We start from the raw sequence: 17,253 nt of genomic DNA, 5'->3' as shown, positions 1-17,253 counted from the left end.
GGTCCCCCTGGATTTGGTAAAGATCTCTACAGGTGTCTCGTCCAACCCTCCAGACAAGGGGCTCCTGACCTGTCCGGCACTAAGCCCATAGCCTGGCAGTACATATGGTGTCAGAGCAAAGAGTAGTGAGATCTCATGGCTCTGACTACATGGGGGTCAGTGGTCGCCTAATTCCCTGGTGGGCAGGGGGGTTAATCGCTACAACACATTAACGTTCTTACACAAAGTTGTGACTTTATTGCATAAATTCACATTTTTGACAGGACCTAATGGGCATTCCCCCCCCCAAAAAATCAAAACTCATGAGCAATCAACGATCAAATCCAACTTTACAAGGTGATGTTTATGTCTGGGAAAGCTGAGTATCACCCGGTGCGGCCATGACAGAGATGTTATGATCTATATATGAACACGGGCAGATAAGTAGCTGCCCCATAAGACAGCGCCGCTTATCTCCGGAGACTGGTAGACATGCAGTCATTTAGACCGTTGTCTCTCCTTCATGCCACGACTTTCTGTGCCCCCAAAAGTTCTCAAATTCTTTACTCTTACAAGGAACAGCGCCCCTCTTCTTTCTGGGTTGTATCTGATATTACACTTTGGTTCTATGGTAGTGAATGGGGTTGATGATCAGACGTTGATAAACTATTTTAGGATCCTATGGATTGGTTATCAATAAGGTAAAGCGAGCTGCAATACCAAACACAACCTGTGGACAGAGGTGGCGCTGTTTTTAGAAATGTATCAATTGCGGTGGGTAAATGTACTGACATAAATGACAAGTCTTTCCAGAGCCTCCCCGAGAATCATGGGAAATAAGGTCCGTTTGGGTCGAGCTGGACTCTTCTATGGACTCTGGTTCTGCTCATATGTCCTACTGACTCGGCTTTTTGGGTTCAAACGTCATGATTTCCATGTGACTCAAACCTGGGGAAGCATAAAAGAAGATCACATACACATCTACCGAAAATATAATCAGATTACTGTGGATACTGCAAAATAATCGGAACCCCAAATCTGACTCTATCATGAAAATATATAAAATCATGAAAATATATAAAATACCCTCAGGTCGTGTATTGGGTTTACAGGGGGTAAAAATCTCCCCACAAAGTCAGGCAAATATGACTCTTCTCATCCCATTTTCACATGAGATGAGTCAAGTTTAGTGGTTCCAGGGGGAGTGTAACCTCAGATGTCTCTATTTTATGTTCTATAGCACCTAGAAACATGCTGCTGGTGTCATATTAAAGATAGGGATCTAATCGTTCAGGCTCTTGGCTTATTATGACACCAGCAGCTTGTCTATAGGTGCTGAGGAAGTGACACTCCGCTTCAACCACTAAACTTAACTCATCTCATGAGGTGAGAAGAGTCATTTTTGCCGAATTTTATTGAAATTCTTTTTAAATAAGATTTCACATAAAAGAGGGAATTCGGCAAAGGACGCTTTATCCCCTACCAGTGGGGGCTGGTAGTTTAGTCATGTAAAACCTAAGTTTATCTTTAAAATACTTTTTAATATAATTCCATTTTAAAGAACTCTGCTTGCGGCCAGTGAATGGAATCAGCCACTAGCTGTAAATCTGCACAGACCAAATACTTCTTTGAAATAAGACTTTACCAATATTATGTCCATATGATCCGTATTTCTGTCGGCTAGAGCACAATGTTGTCTTTCCAGTGCTGAGTTTTTGCTACAGTGTATCAGTGCGGAATCCAGGCTGAGCAGCTGACAGCATAGTTGCCAACTCTTTTGGTAAGTTCAGGAGGCTCCTGAATCAAGGAGATACCTCCTGGAGTCCAAGGAGAGTGGACAAGTCTGCCAAATCTTCTGAGCATATGGTAATTTCGGTAATTTATGGTAATAATGTGACATGGGGACATTACGTTACAAAATTCCTGCCCTAAAACGCTGTCCGTCATACTTACTTTTCCATTCTGGAATCGCAAGCTCCAGGCTTTCAAAAGAGTCATCATATTTTTCAGCAGGAGGGTCAGGATCAGATTCGTGATATTCCGCTAAGTAGGGATGTGCCAGACACTCGGCAGCTGATAATCTTCTCTCCGGGTCCAAGTCCAACATTTTCTCCAGAAGATCAATCTCTGGGGAGACGTTTAAGATGCCAGAAAATCTACAACTCATCATAGTGCAAGAAACACACCAGGAAACTGAGTTATGGCTTAGACTGGATCTGCAGGGGCGGGGCTTTGATAGAATTCTAATTCAACCCCGCCCCTGCAGAACCTTTACAAGCCATAATACAGTATATAGGAGTTTCCTGGATGGTGAACTGGTGTATTTTATATATTTTAATATATATAACACCAAACCCAGCAGCACCGGGCCTGAACTTCAAAGCAAATCAAGATTATAGAGATTATGACCTACCTAAGGCACTCATTGTGGGGAAGAGCTCTTTAAAATTCTTCTTTTGCTTCTCAGGGAGCATTTTTAAATAATCTTGAGCCTGTAAAAGAACACGACTATGATATTATTGGTATTTGTACATTATTTAGGATTTTTGGGTGATCCTCCATCCTATGTAGATGACTGTTTATAGGATTCCTATAGTCCGGGCATGGAGCATAATAGACCAACATGAACTTCCATATTGACCCATTCAGTGCTGTAGACTTTTACCAGCCATCCCTTTTACTTGTGTGTCAGCATTATATGGACACTGGATAGCGGTTTTATATTTTGCATGGCGTGTGATATGGCGGTATTATTATTACTTACGTGTTTGCTCTCCATTTTGTTGATCAGAGAAGGTTTGGGACTTCCTATAACTTCAATAATTCTGTTCAGCTCATCGAAATCTGTAGCAGGGATTAAGGTACAACACAACCTGGAGTCCCCCATACAGTGTCCTCATGTACCATGGGCCTGGGAATCCCCAAATTAGGAAGTTTTGGCATTTACTGTCCATTTAAGAAGCTTTGAAAGTAGAATGTGCTACAGAAGCTTGGCCACTAGAGGGCAGTAACTGTCTATAGATAGATATACAGCTGGCACAGACCTACCTGGATGTATGTAAGTGACCCCCAATTTAACTTCATATTCAATATATTGATCTCCATGCAATATTATAATACATATATTTTAGATTTACTTTATAATCAGATGTATATATAGACATAATTTATATATATGATGTATATATACAGTATATAAGTCTACAAAGGATACAATCTCCTCCGGGGAACAAGACGCGTCCGGTGATCATTTCCGCTAAGATGCATCCGACAGACCAAATATCCACTGTAACGAGAGGAAAAGTCCAATAAGCTGAAGCAACAGCGCCGTGGTCCACTAGTGGTCAGGCAGTGGTACTGCAGCACAATAATGGCGCTACTGGCAGATGATATAGTCACCTGTTTGGCTGTAATGCATCCAGTTCAGGATAACTTCCGGTGCCCGATACCAGCGAGTTACTACATATCCTGTCATCTCAGGTTCTGTCTGTCGGGCCAGTCCAAAATCTAATATCTTAAGGAGATAATATCCCCAAGAACGTCATTCACTTTAAACAATCAGTCTTCTTCATTGTCTGGACAATACAGGGGCTCACACACACAGTTACCAAAGAGATAGTAACATACTAGTAGCAAGTTTAAGATTTCCAGGAGGAATAACAGAGGGACTCATTAAGAAAATGCCCCAGAATTGATGTAGACATCCAAGGAGAGCAGACGGATCCCTTTATAATGTCTTTCTATAGTATCCACTCCAAAGTCTAATAGAAAAAAAAAAAGTTTGTAAAGTTTTTGTACCTTGACTTCATAATTTTCGCTCACTCCCAGATTACTCGGCTTTAGATCCTGGAACAGAAGACAGATTTCAAATATAGAATAAAGAAGGCCAAAAAAAATTACATTTCCAGATATATTAAGACTGCTGGTGCCAGGGAAAGGGGGGGGGGGAGTTAACATATATTATAACATTAAGCCCCACCCATTCACTAGCCACGCCCCTTTACTGTCAACATTTCACTACTATAATTCTACTATTTGACTATTCATCTGTCATGTCATTAGCTGATGTTTATGCTGTGAAGTAACAGCCCTGACAAAGCTGAGATTTCAGTGATTTGATGAATATAGGTTCTGCGGGGGAGGAGCTTAAGATACACCAATGAGAGCATACCTGCTTCATGCTCCTCCCCCAAGGAGTGTATCATAATCTAGCTGGTGGAATAGCGCCCTCCAGTGTGGGGCTTAAGGCATTGGCATCTATAAGAGAAGGGCACCCGTTTTTATGTAAGGTTTTCTTTAAGAACTCTGGATTCTATAAATCTTGACAGCTCTCCAGAATAACCAGACGTGGTATCTACCTGATAAGAGAGGTCTGGAGAGCAGCCGCTAGTTACACAAGGTTTACATTCTCACACTGGTCCTGGGATTTTCTCAGATTTTGCCCCAAAAAAAAATCACCATGGAAAATGTGAAATTTCGTGGAAGTCCAGAGAATATGCTGGGACCCATCTGTGATTGGCCCCCTTGATTGTGGGAGGAGCCCATGTGTATCGCTGCATTATTGGCCCATATCCTTGTGCACTGATCTGACATTGGGGAGACTCACCCTGTGGACGATGCCGGCAGAATGGATGTACTGGAGAGGAGAAAGAAGAGAACACATTGTGATACGGTCATCTGTTCATGGCTTTATCAACATATATAACATGGGCTGTCCAGGAGGAAAACAGCGCCTCCCTTGTCCATGGATGGATCTGGTATTGCACTAGTCACATGAATAGGGATGAAATTACAAGAGCAGAGAACGAGTCACTGTGACTGCCCATATGGGGGCGCTGTGGCTGTCTCTATGGCGACACTATGGCTGTCCATATGGGGGCACTGCGGCTGTCTCTATGGCGGCACTATGGCTGTCCATATGGGGGCACTGTGACTGTCCACATGGAGGCACTGTGACTGTCCACATGGGGGAACTGTGGCTGTCCATATGGGGGCACTGTGGCTGTCCATATGGGGGAACTGTGGTGGCAGTGGTATACACCGTTGGCTTGCAGGAATGTCAGTGTGGACCACGGGTCAGCTTCCTATGGAGGCAGGTGGGTTCTGCTGCATGAGCAGCACGGCAGCAATCTCTGTAGTAGCAACAATCAGAGACAAAACACTAATTTCCAAGTCTAAAGACGCCAAGACTAAAGACCATGTCATAAGACAATGCCTGAAATCTCATGAAAGAGACTAACTCACAAAGAGCCAAATCCAGAAGGACACAGAAGTCCAGACAGAGAGCTAATTTATAGACTCTCAGTTCTTGGGTACCAGCCAATTAGTAGCCTGGAAGCTCTTAAGAAGCTACTTTTAACATAAATACAAGATTAAACTTTTTTTGGGTTGCAAACAGTAACATATTCATAATATTTTACAGGTACTGCCCCATTTCAGCCTCTTGGTGGTACAGGGAATGGCATAGGGTAATTAAGGATCCTGAGTGTGAATGAGGCTCTGAGATAACTGCCTTAACCTTGAGTTGGAGCCTAATGGCGTGATAAGTCTCACTAGCCCCATGGGGTAACACTGTAAATAGTTCATTTCGTTATGGCCCAACTCCAGGATATTACATAGACATGTTAGGAAAAAAGATAAGTGGATAAGTTATATTTCAATAATTTTAGAGAAAGTGACTCATGTGATTCATGTATAGGAAATGCACAGTTCCCCCAATAAGGACAGCCGCAGTGCTACCATAGAGACAGCCACAGTGCCCCCATATGGACAGCCACAGTGCCCCCATATGGGCAGCCGCAGTGCTACCATAGAGACAGCCACAGTGCCCCCATATGGGCAGCCGCAGTGCCCCCATATGGACAGCCACAGCGCTACCATAGAGACAGCCACAGTGCCCCCATATGGACAGCCACAGTGCCCCCATATGGACAGCCACAGTGCCCCCATATGGACAGCCACAGTGCCCCCATATGGACAGCCGCAGTGCCCCCATATGGGCAGCCGCAGTGCTACCATAGAGACAGCCACAGTGCCCCCATATGGACAGCCGCAGTGCCCCCATATGGACAGCCACAGTGCCCCCATATGGACAGCCACAGTGCCCCCATATGGACAACCACAATGCCCCCATATGGACAGTCACAGTGCCCCCATATGGACAGCCACAGTGCCCCCATATGGACAGCCACAGTGCTACCATAGAGACAGCCACAGTGCCCCCATATGGACAGCCACAGTGCCCCCATATGGACAGCCACAATGCCCCCATAGAGACAGCCATGGGGGCATTGCCCCCATAGAGACAGCAATGGCATCCTCAATGCCCCATAGTGCCCCTGTGATAGTTACAACCATAATGCTAATATAACAGTGCCAACCTCGGTGCCCCCAAAGGCAGCAATGGCCCCTCTTCCACATCCCACTCTAGGTGATATGAAATATATGTTATCTTACGATGCGTCTCCGTCAGATTGTACATTCCTACATTCCCATGTGATACGACCCATTTATTAAGAGGGAGGCAACTATAAACATGTCGGAGCAGGACGGATATTTCCTCACTCCTCACCGTATCCTCCCTCGGAGTCATAAATCTCTGCATGGAATGTGCTTCCTACAGTAAAACCATTCTACACGGCTACTGGATGGAGGGGTCCTGATCACTCCCTAAAAACATGGGGATGGGTTCTGTACTTGGCCCTCATCTGCCCCTGCTCATTCCTTCCAAGTTCCTCTTGTTCACTGTAGTACATAATACCCAAAAAGAGGATGGGTCCAGCCAAGTCCCAAAACATCTCTCTCAATCTGGGCACACGCCTTAGTCTGGCCTAACCCCTATTAAATGGGCAACCTGTGCAGAACCTATAGGCGTAATGTCTTGTAGGTTGATGATTAGGGGCTTCAGAATCACTTATTTTGAGTAGACCTAAATAATTGTTCCTTGGGGTGGTGAATGTCATCCAGCTTACCCGAATTTCAGACGCAGACCCCTTACACCAGGTCCACCAGACCCATAATTGTATTTAGACCAGAGACCAACCCCATTATTTAGTTCAGACCCCAGACCACCAAGAACCCTAAATATATTCAGCCCCCAGACCAGATGTGTTACCTACCCTATATCAGACAAAACTGATTTTGAGACTTGAGGTCAGACCCAGTACTCAGTTCTTATCTGACCCTCTTTATATATGCAGACCCGAGATCAAGCCCAACTAGAAACCCTAAATATATTCATCCCCCAGAACCGATCCTTTTCCTAGTTCAGGCCCTATAACAGACAAAAATGATATTCAGCCCCCAAACCAAACTGATTACTTAGTTAAAGCCCCAGATCACAAGACTCCAGACCTGATCCATTTCTTAGTTCAGACCAAAACCATATTCAGGCTCCAAATCAAACAATGACTAAGTGCAAACCTACAACCCCTAAATATATTCAGCCCCCAGACCAGATGTATTACTTCCATCAGATCCTAGGACCTTCAGACCCCGGAGCAAACCCCTTACTAAGATCAGACCTCAGACCACATAAATATATTCCGACCTCAAATCAGATCCATTACCTCGTTCAGATGCAATATCACACCCATTGTTACCACACCCATTGTTACCACACCCATTGTTACCACACCCATTGTTACCTAGTTTAGACCCCATTCCTTATCCATTATTTAGTTCACACTCTATATAAAGCAAACATATATAGACCCCAGACCAATCTATTAATTAGTTTGGCCTTAAACCCCCTGAATATATTGAGACCCCAGACCACAGAGACCATGTAACTACATTTAGGCCCCAGAGCACACAGACTACATAACTACATTTAGGCCCCAGACCAATCTATTATTTAGTTCGGCCCTAAACCCTGTGAATATATTGAGACCCCAGACCACTCAGACCATGTAACTACATTTAGACCCCAGACCAATCTATTATTTAGTTCAGCCCTAAACCCTGTGAATATATTGAGACCCCAGACCACTTAGACCATATAACTACATTTAGGCCCCAGACCAGACTATATAGATTTCTACCTCTCTATAGTCTCTTGTTTAGCTCTGTTGGGATAAACAATGTCCAGCACCCGGAGAAGAGACCATAAATAGGGTGACATGAAGTAAAAGCGGGCGAGTTAACATGTTTGACTACAGAGTGACCTCCCTGGTAGGTAAGTGTCCTCGGCCGGGAGTCACTTTCTTTTTATTATTATAGAGCAGATTGTGATTGATTTTTACCCGTCTTCCTGTTGAGATGCGTTAATAAATTTGCAGCTCGGGAACAAATCGATACGGGGCGACCATAAGTCTTCTGCGGATCAGATTGTACATCATAAAATGTGAGGAGTCTCATGCGGGGAATGTGAATGGCCTCCATATTACAACATCTCATTATTTAGGAAAACTGACGACTTCACGCCGAGCTATAAGCTCCTACATTATAGGGTGAGGATAGGACATTTAAAGGGGGCGACCCCACACAATCCCTTAAACAAGTCCTCTGTGGAAGACTATGGATGATCCCTTTATATTGTACAAATTGCACTTTAAAGGGGGTTTCCTTAATAACAATGAGCCTACATTAGTGTCAGGCTGAGAGGCGGAGCCCTCTACTAGTCACATGACAAATAAGCAATCCTTCCTGACATATAATAGGCCGAAAAAGCTGCACATGACCTTTAAGGTGGGACTCCTCCCAGCCTGGGACTCCAGTTTTAAAGGCAATGTTTCATGGGAAAAATATGCAAATGAGTATAAAAATGTCCTCTCTGGCGCCGCCTAGAGGTGTTTTCCCATTACGTCATGTTTCAAGGCTTTTTTTATGGGTCAGACATTGACATATTGTAGCCGCCTATAGGTGGCAATATAGAGGCGGTTTCCTTCTTCTGGTGGGAGAGTTAATTTGCATAATTTTCCCATAAAGCACTGCATGTACGACTCCATACAGAAGGTAGATCTCCTCAATGAGAATTGGTACTCCACACAAATAAGCGGCGTCCAGACATAAAGATGCCGCTTATCTTCTAACAAAATGTTTGGTCCAATCCTCTCCGTCACAGCATTAATAACCATTTGGGGGAGATTTATCAGAAGTCTCTTAGAGCAGAACTGTTCTTGTTGCCCATTGCAACCAATCAGAGCTCAGCTTTCACTTTCCCACAGCTTTATATAAAATGAAAGCTGAGCTCTGATTGGTTTCCATGGGCAACTAGTACAGATTTACCTCAGACACTTCTGACGAATCCCCCCTTTGACTAGAACCGTGCACCCTTAAAGGGGTTGTCTTATCCTCAGGACAAGGCCTCACTAGTTTACATTTTAAAGGATCTGTAGGTTAAATGTTCCAAATTAAAGAATACTGTATCACACTTGGCTCAGATACGTTCATTATATGTCTGAGTTACAATGTCAATATTTTCGATGTGTCTGCGCCTCAGTCACACTCACATGACTCACTGGAGGGTGTCAGGACTCGTATGTGGAGCGAGCGCTGACTATTTATTTGTCTAGAGATAAGACGCAATGGCAGACAAGCCACGTATCTAAGCCAGGCTGACGAGTTGCCGGGAAGTCACATGGGAGCGCTGCACATTCCATGTCACTCCCCGTGTCCCCGGGTGCTCGTCCTCTGTTCTCCTCTGACTGGATCCAAATTCTGCTTTTCCCACAAGAAATTCCGGCTGTGATGTGTCTTTAAGAACATCTGAATAATAACCCTGATACCCCCTTCTCCCGGGGGCAATGTCTAAAGAAAATAAACTATAAAAATTCCACATAAATGGGCATGGATGGAGAGGCTTGGCATTTTCCGTACTTAAAGGGGAGGTCCATCTAAAATTCATGAGGGCCGAAGCTCAAAGTTACCTGATATTTAGGGATTCATGGTGTCGTTCCCCTTGGGACATGTTTGTGATTAAATATATAAACCAGGTGATATAAAAGGGACGCCATGACTGCTATGATTTAACAAAATTAAAGGGGTGGCTGAGAATGTATAGTCCCAATGGAGTAAGGAGAATGAGGCACAACGAGAGACCTCTGCCATTGGGTTAGATCTCATAAAAACAAAGGTTAGGGTGTGCTGAAAGCCTATCCTTCTATACTCTGACCCAGGGAGGCACCAAATATGAGGCAAGTCGAGCCTCTTGCCTCAGGCAGCACCACGTGCAGCAAGATAGGAGGCGCAGCATTAGAGGCGCAGTCAATTGCTACAAAACAGGAACTGACACTTAAAAATAGTGTCTCTTTTTATCCCATGTCAGCATGAGACACAACATGGAGAACCAACTTTCTAAAAAATCCTGATATATTACTACTGGATGGGGCACATGGGGCGCCATTCTATAGCTCGCCTTAAGGAGAACAGAGTTTAGGTTCACCCCTGCTCTGACCTCTACCCTCAGGGTATTCATGTGTTTACTTGTTAACCCCTGTGTATGGTACCACCTAGTGGTTACTTCAGGGATAGTCAAGAGGCACCTGTGCGTCACAATGAAAGGATGTGGTTAGATAACTACAACTTTACCATGAACCTTAGTGCTCAGGCACCTCACAATGGAGAAAGGTGCCTTAACCCTGGGCCCTGTAGGACTGGCTGATGGATTGTAGGGCATGGGCACCTTATATGTAAGTCAGTGACATGTATGCTCCTAGTAAAACCTCCTAACGAGACAGCACCCAACAATAACGGAGAGAAAGCTATGGCCGAGGCACCAGTCTCCATCACACACCAAGAGATCGGAGGAAGGTTTCTGCTGTAGAAAGCCTCCTCCTAGTCAGGATACAAAGACATAAGAAGAGGCAGGTGTGGTCCTCTATACGTGACACTCACCTGGAGGCCGCGGAGGATCTGGTAGAGGAGGTAGACTATCATGCTGTGGTTCAGTTTCTGTATCTTCATGACACGTGACAAGTCCAGCGGAATGAAGGGCATAACTAGATAACTACAGACACAGCAACACATTGTATGCAACAACTGGGACAAGTCAAAGAACTTCAATAAATTTAAGCAGTGTCCTGTATCCTCATGGACATCACCCCTCTATGTATTATATTTTTAAGAAAGTATTGACCTATTGATCCATTTACATATTTTGTGTCCAACATTCTGTTCTGATTAATTTTTTTTAAAATATGTATTTGGAAGATGAAATATTGTTCCCCTGAGGCACCACTAGGGGGAGCTCTGAAGCTTGCTGCATACTTAATTACTATAGAGTTCAATGTATAAACAGTATGCAGTAAGCTCCGGAGCTCCTCCTAGTGGTAGTTTCAAGTAGTCAGAATTTTAACATGACTGACTAAGCAGGGGTTCTGGAACTGTGTATTATTCATGGGATTTAATAGTCCCTACAGAAATTGGGACGTGTAAACTCTACGTATTGTCTTGAATACTTACAAAGTCTGAAATGATGCCATCGACTCGTCGGGACTGAAGACATTGAGGAGGGAAATGACCTATAAACAGAAAGATGTGATTCTTCCTCATTAAACAATATCTTTTTCAGTAAAACAAGAGTCTATCTAATCCATGTTTCATGTGCAGTTGTTCCCTGTTATCAGCCATTTCAGAATGAGAAGAGAATGACTGCAGCGATTACAAAATGAATTGTAAAACTGATATATATGAGAGTGTTTGCTTAGTGCAGGTTCCTCAGGGGTGGAGCATAACATAGATGAGTCCCACCCCCTCGGAACCTGCACTAGGCATAACATTGTATATATAAGTTTGGTTGCTTTAAGAATCTGTACTTTCTGGCCGGATACTTTCAATGTAATGATTTATTGAAAAACAATCTTTCCGCCATTTCTCCAATACGCAATTATTTCTCGCCCAATCCCGGAGGCGGCAGCGCATTATACACACTCTGCAGCGCTCTAATGGGAATGGAATGCAAACCTCTCAGATACGGACGCTGGATAATGATGGAGGAGAGCAAAATGTGGAGAGTAAATTGGCTGTTATCAGAAATCCTGGAAGTGAGGAATGTCTGGGAACGTAAAGGGATCCTATGGCTCCTACATGATAATGGAAAGGCGTAAGCAGTGAGGAAACTTTGTAACGCAACTTATCGGGTTCTTCGAGGTGAAGACCAATCTCCTTAGCCTCACATAATCTCCTGGCTTGTTAGTATTCATGCACATACACCCTCGATAGCCGCCGCCATAAGATTTCCCTATCCATGTCCATACCCCTTAAAGGGATTGTCCCTAAGTATGTTATCCCCGTTCCACCCAATCCTTAATCCCCTTGCACATTATCTATTTGCAGCTCCGTATCGGAATATTGAAGCCATTCCCCGCAGAATAATAGACTTAGAAACAATATGGTGACCCTTAAAGGCATTGTCCCTAAGTTTATTATCCCTAATTCACCCGATCCTAAAAACCCCTTTAACACTACCTATTTGCATGAAAAATTGGAGCTCCGTATCAGAATATTGAAGCCAATCCCTGCAGAATAATAGACCTAGAAACAATATGGTGACCATTAAAGGGGTTGTCCAAAGTTTAATTAGCTGAACACTGTGAATAGCGGATATAAATTAACTTTGGGACACCTCCTTTATACTGTTTATAGGTCCCATATACTGTATTACTTGATCATGTAATAAATGGGGTGAGGGTGTCCGTATTCTAATAACATAGTGTTAAAGGGATTTTTAGGATGAGGATATAAATGGATAATAATTAGTATATAATCCATGTATATCAGATCAGCCAGGTCCAACTCAATAGATGTACAGGGGCAAAACTTTTGGATAGTGAGAATGGGGGTCCCATGTCCATAAATTCACCACTAGGGGGCATAATACAAGCCTATCCCATTGGCTAAACGGAGGTAGTCACACATTGATACTTGGAGACCCCTATTCTCCCAGCAGGCACCTATGCTCCGCTAAGGACTGTATGCAAATGAGCCTGAGGGGCTCCAGGTTCTATAGGTGTTAATGGAGCCTGGAGCCCTTCAGGCTCATTTGCATACAGTCCTTCATGCATCTCACTATAGGTTGCTATATAGATATATACACTGAAATACCAAGGTCACCCCCTGGGCACTCACGTTCTCATGGCTCATGTGCTTCAGCAGGCGCAGCTCCCGGTAGGCTCTCTTGGCATGTACCAGGGACTGGAATGGACGCAGTAATTTCTTTATGGCTACACGTTCTCCGGTCACTGTATCCTTGGCTGAGCTGCGGGAAGATAAATCAAGTCAGGTTCTGGATATGAAATGTTCTGCAGCCCTGCAGGTTATTGCCCCCAATCCCCCGGAGCTTTGCTATTCAATATATATCATTGATCATATTCTGCAAATGGGAGGTGAAAGAATTAAATTCACTTTGTTACACAGCCCATTCATTTTAATAGGATCGGTGTAATGCTTCATTCCTCCTGTGGTGGCGCTGCAGGAAAATTGAACGCTTGCTGCCGCTGACCACAAGAGGTCACAGCTCTGCAGTCAGCTAATCAATAGACACTTCTAACTTCTCCCAAAGCTTTGCCCAAAGTAAACTATCCCTTTAAAGGGCATCTACCACCAGGATAAAGGACTGTATGCAAATGAACCTGAGGGGCTCCAGGCTCTATAGGTGTTAATGGAGCCTGGAGCCCTTCAGGCTCATTTGCATACAGTCTTTCATCCTGGTGGTAGATGTCCTTTAAGGCCTAAAACTTAAAGGCATTGTCCACATTGGACAATTTCTACTCTTAGTGCACTATTGCGCGGTGCATTTAGGTTGCGTTTTCATTGCCTTTTGAAGCGAATTACAACAGCTGAGATGAGGTGATTTGCCTAATTACATTACTGTTAACATTTGCGTTTACTAAAACGCAGTGTCAACGCGACGTTAATGCAGTGTTAACAAAATGTAAACGGAACGGATTGGTAACGTGTATGTTAACATTTTGTTTACACTGTGTTTTGTAAACACAAATGTTAACAGTAAGGCAAATCACCTCTCCTCAGCTGTGGTAATGCGTTTCAAAACACAATGAAAACGCAAACCAAAATGCACCGTGTGACCGCGCCCTAAGAGATGAGTATCCTAAAACGGAGGACCCACCACTATTAACCACAAATTCCCTGGTACAGTGTACTGGCACTGGGTTTTCTAACCTGAGTTGTCCAAGATTACAAAGACACATCTACTTCTTCCCAATCAAGTTCAGCCCTATTAACACGAATACTGCAATACCAGACTCAGCCTGAGAATGGCGCTATAACTAAAATGTAAGGAAAGTGACAATCCCTTTAATTGCCCCTTTGATCATTATTGCCAATAACAGTCAGATTAACCATGAACGGCATGAGGTAATGAAACAGCGCCCCCTAGACAGCATTATGACCATTGCATTAGGCTAGGAATCAGCGCTCCCTACTGTGAGACCATTCGGAAATTTGGACAACAAATGATGTTGGTAATTTTCGGTATAATGTTGAGTAATTTCAGGCAGCGGCGGCTGCAGGACCTCTCAGGCGCAGGGTAATGAGCTGCATTCTCCCTATGAGGACGAGCGACCATTGTATTAGCATCAGAAGCCCATCCGCATAATGTTATTGTCATGGTACAGTGAGCAGTCATCACTGTGCAGCTCATTAACCTCGCTCCTAAATATTCCCAATGTATTCATCTCCCTAAATACCAGATTTGCCAGATGCTTACTCCGGCTAATTAGAAAACACGACAGAGAGAATGCTAATGTCTACGCTATTGTCTGCAGGATTGTAGGGGTTAAATCTTCCTCTCCATGCAGCCTGCAGCCAGTGTTAGGTATAGTCCCTGGAGAGAGGTGTAATTAAACATTTGTGTATGTTGTTAGTAGCAGCAGGACTGTGAAATATGGATTAATATTCAAGGTTTGGAACAAGTCCTCACACTGCTGTGCTCTGTGCTCTTTGCAGCCGGTGTTAGCTATTGTCCCTGGAGAGATGTGTAATCATACCTTTGTGTATGTAGTTAGTAGCAGCAGGACTGTAAAATATGGGTTCATATTTACATCCTCACACAGCTGTGCTTTTTAGTAGGGACTGTGGAGTAGTTATGTGCAGAAATCTACAAGACTAGCAGTGTGAAGACATGCGCTTGGAGAATGTACAATCATTGAATATAAATCCAAATATCACAGTCCTGCTGCTACTAACAACATACATAAAGGTCTGATTACACATCTCTCTAGGGACAAAATCTAACACTGGCTGTAGTTCATTGTGGAGAGCAAAGAGCACAGCAGTGTGAGAAGAAACCCCTTTGTTCACTGGAGAAGCTACACACCTAAAATAGAACTATAAATGCATTTTTACAGTCCTGCTGCTACTAACAACACAAAAAAAAGGCCTGATTACACTTCTCTCCAGGGGCAATAGCTAACACTGGTTGCAGAGAGCACAGAGCCCAGCAGTGTAAGAAGAATCCCCTTGTGCACTGAAAAAGTAACACACCTAAAATAGAACTATAAATGCATTTTTTACAGTCCTGCTGCTACTAACAACACAAAAAGGCCTGATTACACTTCTCTCCAGGGGCAATACCTAACACTGGTTGCAGAGAGCACAGCAGTGTGAGGACACATTCCCCGTGCACTTGGAAAAAGTACAATTGTGGAATATAAATCCATATATCGCAGTCCTGCTTGAACTCCTTGATCAAGGGGGTTCTTAAAGGGATAGTCACTTCTTATTTTTACTAACAACATACACAAGATGTGATTACACGTCACCCCAGGGACAATACATAACATTGGCTGTAGTTCAATGCAGAGAGCTAAGAGCACAGCAGTGTGAGGAATATAAATGCATTTTTCACAACGGTATGATTACACATCTCTCTCATTACATGGTTAAAACTTGCTGACAGGTTCCCTTTAAAAGTTTTGTTGTTGTTCGTGGTGTCAATTACACCCTGCAGCTCCCTGTCTGATGGGACCACAAGTTCCAGCATGACCCGCTACACTCAGGAATTCAGGAATGTGGAGGTTCCCATAGAATTCTTCATTCCGAATATCCCCTGGGTGTAATAATGTAGATTTTTTTTAAAATTTATTATGTGTTGCCCCATATTTATAATCCGGGCGTCCTCGCTGTATATGTAGGGGGTCAGAGGGTGAATGCAATGCTAGAGTTACAGTAAAGACTGACACGTGTGCATTAGGATTATTCCTGGAGCGGAATGTTCATATCTTGTGTTACAATGTTTAGAACTTCTGTCCTGTATTCAGCATTTTGCAGGTAATTCTCTATCTGTATCAATAGGAGAGGAATACTGGAATCCTAGGTGCCAGGGTATCAGTGCCAAACTCACCAGACGGTACCGTATGCCCCAGCGCCAACCGCTCGCAGCTCCCTGTAGCGCTCAGGAACCTCCCATCTGGTCTTATTAATCTCCTGGTAGTGGAAGCCTTTCCTGGGTGCAGCGTCCATGGTGCCTGGAGATCAGTGCGAGGAGATGTGTCTCCAGTGAGTGCTATCTCCCCCAGGTGCGGCCCCTCCTCCGCCAGGTATGTAAACACCACCACTTCCTTACTTTATAAATGAAAGGTCACGTAGGAATTCACTACAGAGAGGATTCCCGGAGATTATAGGACGTGTCCCCGCGTGTCACCCACCAGGGCTAATATAAGGAAGCCTTAATATTGTGTCCCCATATGTATCTGACTGGGTCTTATAGGAGAAATAGCCTTAATGTTGTGTCCCCATATGTCACTGACTGCCCCTCATAGGAGAAATAGCCTTAATATTGTGTCCTCATATGTATCCGACTGGGTCTTATAGGGGAAATAGCCTCAATATTGTGTCCCCATATGTCACTGACTGCCCCTTATAGGAGAAATAGCCTCAATATTGTGTCCCCATATGTCAATGACTGCCCCTCATAGGAGAAATAGCCTTAATATTGTGTCCCCATATGTATCCGACTGGGTCTTATAGGGGAAATAGCCTCAATATTGTGTCCCCATATGTCACTGACTGCCCCTTACAGGAGAAATAGCCTCAATATTGTGTCCCCATATGTCACTGACTGCCCCTTATAGGAGAAATAGCCTTAATATTGTGTCCCCATATGTATCCGACTGGGTCTTATAGGGGAAATAGGCTCAATATTGTGTCCCCATATGTCACAGACTGCCCCTTATAGGAGAAATAGCCTCAATATCGTGTCTCCATAAGTCACCGAATGCCCCTTATATGGGAAATAGCCTTAATATTGTGTCCCAAATGTCACTGACTGTTCCTTATAGGAGAAATATCCTTTATATGGTTCACTATGTCATC

The 17,253-nt window shown here is 43.8% G+C and overlaps 1 protein-coding gene and 1 long non-coding RNA gene across 3 annotated transcripts in view; one reads left to right on the top strand and one right to left on the bottom strand.

Annotated features, from left to right (window-relative positions):
- Positions 1–208: 208 nt before the first annotated feature.
- Positions 209–16,489, bottom strand: LOC140104584 (mitogen-activated protein kinase 14A-like). The gene is made up of 12 exons (XM_072128180.1): positions 16,283–16,489; positions 13,048–13,177; positions 11,383–11,441; positions 10,816–10,927; positions 4,586–4,615; positions 3,778–3,825; positions 3,379–3,493; positions 3,194–3,265; positions 2,744–2,823; positions 2,393–2,471; positions 1,933–2,106; positions 209–927 (listed from the first exon to the last, which is right to left on the bottom strand). The coding sequence occupies exons 1-12, from the start codon at positions 16,399–16,401 to the stop codon at positions 875–877; spliced, it is 1,071 nt and encodes a 356-aa protein (XP_071984281.1). The 5' UTR covers positions 16,402–16,489; the 3' UTR covers positions 209–874.
- Positions 16,300–17,253, top strand: part of LOC140104587 (uncharacterized) — a 39,666-nt gene continuing 38,712 nt past the window's right edge. For both annotated transcript variants that reach the window (XR_011850368.1, XR_011850367.1), the window contains exon 1: positions 16,300–16,478. This is a non-coding gene — a long non-coding RNA (uncharacterized lncRNA). The remainder of the gene's footprint in view (positions 16,479–17,253) is intronic.

This window comes from Engystomops pustulosus, chromosome 10, assembly GCF_040894005.1.
Source record: "Engystomops pustulosus chromosome 10, aEngPut4.maternal, whole genome shotgun sequence".
NCBI lineage: Eukaryota > Metazoa > Chordata > Amphibia > Anura > Leptodactylidae > Engystomops > Engystomops pustulosus.
Note: the sequence above shows the minus strand (reverse complement) of the source record. Positions and strands in the feature narration are given on the sequence as shown.

Bases quoted from the DNA above. Each gene is read 5' to 3' on its own strand.
- LOC140104584 (XM_072128180.1), bottom strand. From the start codon at position 16,401: ATGGACGCTGCACCCAGGAAAGGCTTCCACTACCAGGAGATTAATAAG. The intron at 3,826-4,585 runs GTGAGTCTCCCC...CTTCTGTTCCAG, and splicing joins CTGCCGGCATCGTCCACAGG to GATCTAAAGCCGAGTAATCT. The intron at 2,107-2,392 runs GTAGGTCATAAT...ACGTCTCCCCAG, and splicing joins CCCCACAATGAGTGCCTTAG to AGATTGATCTTCTGGAGAAA.